Source organism: Eumetopias jubatus, unplaced genomic scaffold (assembly GCF_037043125.1).
Source record: "Eumetopias jubatus isolate StellerSeaLion01/CBP00866 unplaced genomic scaffold, mEumJub1_p1.0 scaffold_4, whole genome shotgun sequence".
In the NCBI taxonomy this organism is placed as follows: domain Eukaryota; kingdom Metazoa; phylum Chordata; class Mammalia; order Carnivora; family Otariidae; genus Eumetopias; species Eumetopias jubatus.
This window is the reverse complement of record NW_028274810.1, coordinates 109,104,168-109,113,926: the sequence shown is the minus strand read 5'-3', so window position 1 is coordinate 109,113,926 and position 9,759 is coordinate 109,104,168. Positions and strand designations below refer to the sequence as shown.

General features: G+C 57.8%; 1 protein-coding gene across 1 annotated transcript; it reads right to left on the bottom strand.

The window, feature by feature from the left end:
- Positions 1 to 750: 750 nt before the first annotated feature.
- Positions 751 to 3,815, bottom strand: LY6K (lymphocyte antigen 6 family member K). The gene is made up of 3 exons (XM_088023076.1): positions 3,737 to 3,815; positions 2,726 to 2,830; positions 751 to 1,031 (listed from the first exon to the last, which is right to left on the bottom strand). The coding sequence occupies exons 1-3, from the start codon at positions 3,813 to 3,815 to the stop codon at positions 751 to 753; spliced, it is 465 nt and encodes a 154-aa protein (XP_087879202.1).
- Between the last annotated feature and the right edge of the window lie 5,944 nt (positions 3,816 to 9,759).

Sequence of the window (9,759 nt, the reverse complement as noted above, 5' to 3'; positions counted from 1 at the left end):
CCCTTGCAGCAGCGCTGCCTTGCCAGAGCCCCCCTGCTCCCCCGCTCCCCCAAGCTGCCGTCCCAGTAGCAGTGGCACTCAGCAAGGGGAGTCCACCTGGCCCTGCTGCTGGCTACCTGACCCGAGTTCCCAATGTTGGACGAATGCACGTGGGCAAACCTGTGAGGCCACACACCTGTGCCAGCTGCTGGGCGAAGGCCAAGTTCATTCCACAGAATTCCTCCTGTTCCGTCTCCCAGAGTCCAGGTGGAGAAGCCCAGTGAGAGGAGCCATGGTGCTGCCCCCACCGTAGCCGGCTCTCCCTGGGATGCTATACCCCCGCCCCATGCTGAGGAGTCCTTCACTCCTGGGTGTCTCATGCCCAGATCATCCTGTCTTCCCCCTAGCCCAGGGTCCACCCAAGGCCAGAAGCACCCGAGCACACCTCTCCATGGGTGACACTCAGGCTCCCCTCCACCAAAACTGAAGCCCTCAAAGGCCAAGAGGAGGAAAGCGCAGCAGCAATGAACAGAATATAAGGCTTGTGTTCAAAGAGAAACACTGTTAGAGGGTTTGGACTTACTCCGAAGGCAAGCTGTGGGCCACGGCCAACTGGACTTGGTCCCCACCCAGCTACCCTAAGGTCTCTCAAAAGTCAGACTGTTAGTCAGTGGAAAACAAGTTTAATGCAACAGGTTCCAAACAGCTGCAGCGAGTCCATTTCAACTGTGCCATGCTCCAGAAGGCAGGGACCGAGGCATGCTCCATGGCTCATGGCAGCCTGAGGCCCCAAAGCCCAGAGGACAGTGTCAGGAAGAGCACCAGCCAAGCACTGCTGCCCCCCGCGTCGCTTGCGCTCCCGCCTTGTCTGTACCCTGGCTCGGGGAGGTCTGGCCCCTCTCTGTTACATAACATGCCACTGCAGCACTTTACATACAGAAAAGGCGTGGGCTTTAAGAGGACAAAGGACTTGACTATCAGATCCAACGATTCACCTACTGGACAATACTTTGAGCACTGCTTTGAAACATAGAAGAAACGTGGATATATTCCTAAGAGCAAATACAGAAAGGAATCACGTGAATTGAAAGCAGCGCCCCCAAAGAACTTTCTGTCTGTACCTGTCCAACCCTGAACTTCTGGTGCCCCCCGCCCAGAGGTCCATGGTTAAAGAGGCCCCCCTTCCCACTGCTGACCCCCCTTCCCTTCTCCCTCTCCCCCCCCACGCCCCATCTAGGAGGGAGTCAGGAGTCATCACCAAGGAGGAATGGGACAGGCCTTTGCTATTGTGGATGTGGGGCGGCTTGCCTACAGAGTGGCCATGTGATACACCCCCCACCCCTGCACCCTCTTCTCCAGCCATGGCCGGTGCATGCCTACTGGGACCCGAGGACTGGGCTCTCCATTGGGGAACCTAGAGGCTCCTAGGCCTCAGCATCTCACTACCAGGGTGTAGAGGTCTTGGTAACCACGGGACACACATGGGAGCTGGACTCTTGCCCATCCAGGCCATGGCCCAGGGTTCAGCACTGGGCTCTTGATGAGCCACCAGCCAGGGCCTGGGCGCCCATGCCGTCGCCGTGCACCTGCCAGGGGCAGCATGGTTCAGCACTGGCTGCACGGCACTCTTCTGGCTTCACCTCATCATCAGGTCATCGTGGCAATCGCTTTTCCCTAGGAGCTCGTGAAGTCGGCCTGGGGCTAGCGCCAGTCCTAAGCCTCCACTCTGCACCCCACACATTTCCGGGAACGTGGGCAGGACCTCCGGAAGTGCTGCCACGCTGCCTCTGAATTCCTGAGCCCTGACCACGCCACTGCTGGATGGTGCTGGCTTCCAGACGCCTCTTTGGTGGGGGCACCTTCGTGTGGCCAGAAGTTCTTGGGTGAGTTACAGGCGACAGAGCAATGGTCTCCCATTTAACAGCACACACATTCCTTCCAGAACATATGGTAAGCCCACACCCCTAATTATGTAGCTCTCTTATAAAACTATTCTCCGCGGGACAGGTGAAATCATTAAAGCTTCATTTTTCACTTAAAAATGAATACAGATAGGGGCTTCTAGGTGGCTCAGTCGTTCAGCATCCGCCTTTGGCTCAGGTCATGATCCCAGAGTGCTGGGATCAAGCCCCGCATCAGGTTCCCTGCTCAGCGGGAAGCCTGCTTCTCCCTCTCCCACTCCCCCTGCTTGTGTTCCCTCTCTCGCTGAGTCTCTCTCTGTCAAATAAATAAATGAAATCTTTAAAAAAAGAAATGAATACAAATAGGAGCGCCTGGGTGGTTCAGTCAGTTGAGTGCCTGACTCTTGGTCTCAGCTCAGGGTAATGTCCGGGTCCTAAGATCGGCCTGGTGTTGGGCTCCATGCTCAGTGGGGAGTTGGCTTGGACTCTTTTTCCCTCTGCCCCTCCCCCTGCAGGGGCGCCTCTCTCTCTGTCTCCCTCCCAAGTTTGATAAATAAATTTGTATAAATATGGATACAAATAAACTTCTGTGACTTTCTTCCTGCACCCCACTATTTCCTCTAGTCCAACTTTTCGCGGTCTGACATATGTTGGCACTGGTCTTCCATAAGCTGGTCTCCTCTGCCACATGCTTTCAGTCCTGATGTCTCAGGACCTTGCTCTCCAATTTTTTTAAAGGTCACTTTTGTATTAGTTATTCCCTGTTGAGAAAAACTGGACAGACCCTACTTCCTGTTAGTATTTACTGACCTGCCTGTGAACCCAATATGAACTGAGATACTTACTCACGGCAACAGAAGAACAAAACTTAACATCCTCGCCACAGTTCGTTTCATGGGTGCAGTTGAAACTATTCTCTATCTCACATACATGACACCTCAGTGTTACACCTGAAAGGAGGAATAACAACAAAGGAGACAGTTACAGTCTCCAGCCCTATCAGATGAACACCCACCATGCTCTTCGTCCTCTGAGTGAGTACAAAACCAGTGGGTCTCCAGTCCTTTGCCTTCTCTCCTGGGCTTCCCTCCTCCTCCCCTGGGCTGTGGCTCACTCACACACCGACACGCAGACACACGGTACAGACATGTACACACACAGACACGCACCAGAGCACCGGGCACCCGCACCACCAGCCTGCGCACCCATACCTTTCCACAGAAGCACCCTCCACGCGTGCATGCATGTGCGCACATGCCCACATGCACACACGCGGCATCTCACATTCGGCGGCTCGGCAGATTTGCCAACTGCCCTTCCCGCTCACCTTTCTGGGCCACCTAACCTCCTCCAGCAACAGCTACACCCTCCTCGACACTCTTAGGCCCTGCGCCCTGACCCCTGTGCGGCAGCCCGCTCTTGGGTCTGTATTAGGGCAGCACCCGCTCCCGGGAGAGAAGCTGGTCACCGTCTCACAGCTGTTCCAGTTCTCAGAGACACCCCTGGAAGTTCCCATGAGGCCCAGGCCAGGCTTGGCTCCCAGCCTGACATGTTCCAGGAAGGCAGTGTGAGGGGACACTGAGGAGACAGCAGGATGCTAGGGAAGAAACCAGGATTCCAGCCACTCCTGCCTGCCCTTGGCGGGGGAGCCCCAAGATGACAGGCTCTCCCATTAGGTGTCCAAATCCACAGGCTGCTCTGCTGACCCTCTCTTGCTCCCCAATGCCTGTGCTTCCAACCGCCCAGAGCCACCTGGGGCCGTGGCAATGTCCATTTCGGGTGGCCCCGCCGTGTCTACCAATGCATTCTGGCCTGCCTTCTTCTGCCAGTCAGGAGACTGAGGGGCTCAGACGTACCTTGTTTTCCAGACACGGTGACATCTGTCTCCACCCGTGGCAGGTCCAGGACCAGGAGCAAAGCAAGGAGGATCGTCATTTCCAGCGGTGCCTGGCCCTGGACACAAGGAGTGAGGCCATGTGCTCAGCTCTGTGGCTCCAGGGTTAGGCCTGGAGTCAGGCAAATCTGGCCTGACTTCCTATGTGTCCACCCCCATGGGTCCAGGGGAGGCAATGTGGTCTCTCGGGCAGGGTGCACACCTACTGCTGCATCCTGTCTGGTAACCCAGTTTATGCCTGACCATCCATGCCGACCAGATCCCAGGTCCAGCCCCACTCACCCTTCCCTGACCCCAACCACTCCAGGTCCCGCTTCCCGACACCAACCCCGCCCACGCCCCACCCCACTCACTACAGCAACGGAGCCTAGGCCCGGCCCTATGTGCCCACACATCAGTTAATAGGTAAGTTAAGCCATTGATATGTATTGAAATGATTGGTACATTTGGTGTAAACTCCCTCAGAGACACTCTCTGTGTTATGATTATTATGTATATTAATACGTCATATTGATTACATTGGCTGGTTCTTTGTGTGATGTGTTGTCCCTGTTCTTTTTTATATTTCTTTGGATAGTTCAATTTTGTATTTTTGTTTCAGTTTTACCTTATACTTAGATCTCTTGAAACAGCTTTCTTTCTCCAATTTTCCTACTTAACTATTTACTGCCGGTTGTCACTTTCAACGGTGTCCTTTGGTTCCCGCTGATCACCATGATTAATAATGGCCATGTCGTGTAGCCAGTGAGCCTGTTCCCCTTTCCTCTCTCTTCTTACCCCATTCTTTAGTTCCATTATCTGCTTCATCCGAACAGATGGAGGAAGACCGAAGCATTTAGTCCTACAGCGTAGGAGCTTGGGACCATCATTCCCAAAAGAAAACACTTGCCAAACTGAAAACCAACCACATTTAGTAGCCCCTCGGAGAACTGAGGACGACAGAAGTGACAGTCCCAAATGTGGCAAACCAGCTGGACCCTGACAGGCCATCCTGAAACACGCTTACCTGGAGCAGAAGCTGCTGGAGCTGTAAACCGGTAGGAGCAGTTACATGCAATTTTGACAAAGTGCTGGAAGCTGGGTGTGAACAGCAGTCCTTGGGAGTCTCCCATTCTCACAAAAGTCCACATCCAGCCCCCAGCACTTGGCCACCAAGCCCTTTCTTTTTCTTTTGGAAGGATAGCAGCTGAAAGTGCCACAAAACACACCCTCTGTCCTAGGAGCAATGCACAGGAAAGATGCGAGCTACAACAGGAGACAAAAACAAGGACACTCAAGAATGTGAAACCTAAGGGAACTAGAGCTGCAGAAAACATTACACAGAGTCCCACTCCTAAGCCAGGTAACATGAATCCTCAGGCTCAAGCCTATTTACAGCAGTTCCTATTAACCAGCTCCACACGCCCAGCTTTCAACCAGAAACACAAGGCGTGCCAAAAGCCAAGACAACAGTTTGAGGAGGGAAAGCAAGCACGAGGACAAGACCTATATAACAGAGACGTCAGTCATCAGAGAGGGATGGGATGGGACAGGACTAGGATTCAGACATGAAGAGCAACCGTAGAAAAAGCAGATGACATGTGAAAACAGATACCCAATGTGAGCATCGAGACGAAAACTCTGAGAGTCAAATGGAAATGCTAGAAGCCAAAACCAGTGTGGCGGAGATGAGGAATGCTGCAGATGGCACATCAATGGACTCAAGACACAGTTGTGGAAAGACTCAGCGAGCTTGAAGACAGGTCAGTAGAAATCTCCCCAGCCAAAAAACAAAGACAAAAAAATGATGAGAGAACAGAACGGAATATCCAAGAACTGTGGGAAGGTGTTTTTTAAGTAACATACAGGTAGTTGAAAGACCAAAAGGAGGAGGAGAGAACAGCACAGAAGAATTACCTGAAATAGTCAGGGCTAAGGGCTTACCAGTGTTACTGACGGACATCACCGGGAAGACTCTGGAAGCTTAGAGAACAAAACAAGTACCAGACCAAAACGAACAAAGGCACACACACACACACACACTCACACACACACGGACACACACGCACATGCACACGCGCACGCACACACACACACACACGAATTACGTACACCTGGGCATGTTCAAACCTACAATCTGAAATGCCACGAGTGTTCGGTTCAAAGAGAAAACTTTAAGGAACCCGCACAAAGGAATAATAAGGGGAATTACAGTGCACTTCACATCAGAAACCATATAAGCAAAAGGATCGTAATAAGACATGTCAAGTGTTGGAAGACAAATCCTGCCAACCTAGAATTCTGTACCTAGAGGAATTATCTTTCCCAAAGTGCAGCAGAACATAGTTGTGAAAAGGCACGTAACATGTAACATACATTTGGTCCACTATTGACTTCAACTTTCTTTTAGTGTTGAGTCTACAATAAAATATATCCAACACGTTTGCAGCATACACTCCCGTCAGTTTCAAATATCCAAAGAAATAAAACGAAGATAAACGTTAAAAAGAACTGCAAGGAAACTCTCTTGATATAGTTATCTGCACGTTCTATACCTCCACACCTTTTTAAATACCACAGAGGCACTGAGCGTGTCAACACTCCCTGCACATCAGCAGAGAGAACAGCTCCTCGGGAGGGTCAGCATGCACCAGCCACCTGCACACGCCTCTCGGCTCCTCTCCCCACCTGCACCTGCATCCCCGCCCAGCAGGGCCCCAAGCTGCTCCACGCAGGCACTGGGGGCAGTAGGCCTTTCCCAGCACGAAGGCTTCCTCCCCCGTGACTTCATCTTGCAGGAAGTCATCCTGCCTGCTCTCCATCAGGCAATGCTCTGCCAAGGCAGCCAGGTCCCGGTGCCGCCTCCACCTGGGGCTCACCCGAGGTCCCTGCGCCCCCAGATGCTTCTCCTTATGTACTCGTTGACCCCCACCTCAAGAGCAACTTGGGGAAAGTGCCAGAACATTGTCCATGCAGATATTCCCTGCTCCTACCAGCGTCCGGAAAAACGTGCGGGGAAGAGCGGGTGACTGCAGTGTGGGAGATGCCGGAAGCCTCACGTGCACACAGGCTGCAGTGTGACCCAGGAACCTTCCGCCACACCCAACCCCCACCCGTCCCCTCCCCGCAGAATCAAGTGGCCCCAAAGTGTGCGCAGTGAGGGGCTGGGCCCCCAACACCTGAGTCCAGACCCTGGCACTCTACTCCAGGACGGCCCCCCAGGCACCAGGCAGCGCCTGCTCTTGCAGCGGGGTCTCGCGGCGGGAACGCATGCGGGTTTCATGTCCAAAAGGACTCGAGAAACTCTGAGTACCTTTTCCTCAATACCGGCCGAGCAAGAAGTGAGTCCCAGGGAAAAAGGAGGAAATCCTCCCGTTTTCCAATTCACACCCTTGCAAACCTCGCACCCCCTCCCCCAGCACTCCCAGCAGAAGATGGAAAGTATTTGGGACAGCGTGGTAATGACAAGGAGACAAAACACAGCCCGACATGGAAGGCCCCCAGGGCCGGGCAAGGAAAGGCAGGCTCCACCAGCATTCGTTAGGAAAGGTCGCAGGGCTGGCAGCCCAGGCTCTCGTTTCCATCTCGGAAACTAAGAAAAGGCATCAAATTCAGCCCGCACAAAGGGCCTGAAAGGAGGAAGCGCAGAGCCAGGGGAGAGGCCCTGGTGGGGCCGAGACCCCAGGGCAGAGGGATGGCCCCCACCCCAGGCCCGCCCTGGGCCACGCCCAGAACCTTCTGGAACCGCCCTCGCCGTCCCTCCCCTCCCCCTTCCCAGAGACACCCAACCTTCTCTCAGTGAACTGCCGTGCTGCCGGGCCTGTGAGGTAAGTCGCCAGAACCTACTGGAACCTTCCGCGCCTCCCGGCTCTGTGAGGGCGGGGCCTTCGATGCCTGCCGAACCTTCTAGAATCCCTAGAACCTCAGAGCGCAGGCGCGCCGGCACGCGCACGCGCGCGCAGAGACCCTCGGGAGTTGGCCACGCCCACGCAGACATCCTTGGGGACGTGCCCCTGCTGTGAGAAGCGCGACTGTGGTGCGGAGGGTCCTCCTGCTCCCCTGCTGCGGCTGTGCCTCCGAACCCCGCTGTGCCCACGGTCTCCGGCCGCGCCAGCCCAGGGTTCCAGAAGGTTCTCTGTGGTCGTCATGGGTCGTTGCGGACCGTGGGCTCAGGGAGCCGGCCGGGCGGAGTGGGAAGGGGCTGTCGTGGGGGAGCGGCGGCGGAGGCCTGGGGCGGGAGGCAGGCCGGCCCCACCGCCAGGAGGGGCTGCCACCGGCTGGGGCGGGAGGGGGCTCCTCACAGGGCGGGGACAGCAGGGGTGCAGGCGGCCCCCGCCGACAGGGAAGGCGTTCTCCCCCTGCGGCAAGGGGGCTGCGCAGACAGGCGGCCCCCCTCTCCCAGGGGCTCCCCTCAGACAGCGGCCACTGCCCTCAGCCAGCTGCTCCCCCCTCCGGCTGGTGGCCGTCCTCCCTCAGGCAGCTGCTCCCCCCTCCAGCTGGTGGCCGTCCTCCCTCAGCCAGCTGCTCCCCCCTCCGGCTGGTGGCCGTCCTCCCTCAGCCAGCTGCTCCCCCCTCCGGCTGGTGGCCGTCCTCCCTCAGCCAGCTGCTCCTCCCTCCGGCTGGTGGCCGTCCTCCCTCAGGCAGGTGCTCCCCCCTCCGGCTGGTGGCCGTCCTCCCTCAGGCAGGTGCTCCCCCCTCCGGCTGGTGGCCGTCCTCCCTCAGGCAGGTGCTCCTCCCTCCGGCTGGTGGCCGTCCTCCCTCAGGCAGCTGCTCCTCCCTCCGGCTGGTGGCCGTCCTCCCTCAGCCAGCTGCTCCTCCCTCCGGCTGGTGGCCGTCCTCCCTCAGCCAGCTGCTCCTCCCTCCGGCTGGTGGCCGTCCTCCCTCAGGCAGGTGCTCCTCCCTCCGGCTGGTGGCCGTCCTCCCTCAGCCAGCTGCTCCTCCCTCCGGCTGGTGGCCGTCCTCCCTCAGGCAGGTGCTCCCCCCTCCGGCTGGTGGCCGTCCTCCCTCAGCCAGCTGCTCCCCCCTCCGGCTGGTGGCCGTCCTCCCTCAGGCAGGTGCTCCTCCCTCCGGCTGGTGGCCGTCCTCCCTCAGGCAGGTGCTCCTCCCTCCGGCTGGTGGCCGTCCTCCCTCAGGCAGGTGCTCCCCCCTCCGGCTGGTGGCCGTCCTCCCTCAGGCAGGTGCTCCTCCCTCCGGCTGGTGGCCGTCCTCCCTCAGCCAGCTGCTCCTCCCTCCGGCTGGTGGCCGTCCTCCCTCAGGCAGGTGCTCCCCCCTCCGGCTGGTGGCCGTCCTCCATCAGCCAGCTGCTCCCCCCTCCGGCTGGTGGCCGTCCTCCCTCAGGCAGGTGCTCCTCCCTCCGGCTGGTGGCCGTCCTCCCTCAGCCAGCTGCTCCCCCCGCAAAGGCCAAGTCCATCCCAGCCAAGTGCTCATCTCGCCCCCAGTGAGGCGGCCGTCACCCCCTCAGAAGGTGCTTCCCCCCGACAGGCGGCAACCCCCCTTAGCCAGGCGCTTCCCTCTCTCAGCCGGGTGCTCAGCCCCCGTGACCGGCGGCCCCTTTCTCAGGCAGATGCTTCTTCCTGGACAGGTGACCCCTAATCAGGCAGGCGCTCCCCTACCCAGACAGGCAGATGCTCCCCGACAGGTGGCCTCCCCCCCACCCCGTTCAGCCAGGGATTCCCCCTCAAAAGGGCAGCCACCACCTCTCAGGAAGGTGGTCCCCCACACACAGGTGGACGCCCCTCAGCCAGGGACACCCCCTCCGACAGGTGGCCGACCCCCCTCAGGGACCTGGTTCCCCCACCGGCTCCTCAGACAAGTGGCCCCCATCCCCTCACCCCCTTCCCCACTCTCCATTACCTCAGGCGGGTGCTTCCCCTCAGGCACCCCCCTCACCCCCTCAGGCTGTCACCCCTCCCTTCAGACAGGAGTCCCCCACTCTCAGGCAGGTGGCCTCCCTCACCCTCAGGGAGGCCCCAGTCAGGCAGGTGCCAGGCTCCTCCTCAGTCAAGC

What these genes read in the sequence shown, in the direction of transcription:
- LY6K (XM_088023076.1), bottom strand. Translation starts at nt 3,815, where the DNA reads ATGACGATCCTCCTTGCTTTGCTCCTGGTCCTGGACCTGCCACGGGTG. An exon ending in CACCGTGTCTGGAAAACAAG is followed by an intron (nt 2,831 to 3,736) that starts GTACGTCTGAGC and finishes TCCTCCTTTCAG; the next exon opens with GTGTAACACTGAGGTGTCAT. An exon ending in TTGTTCTTCTGTTGCCGTGA is followed by an intron (nt 1,032 to 2,725) that starts GTAAGTATCTCA and finishes ATTTGCTCTTAG; the next exon opens with GAATATATCCACGTTTCTTC.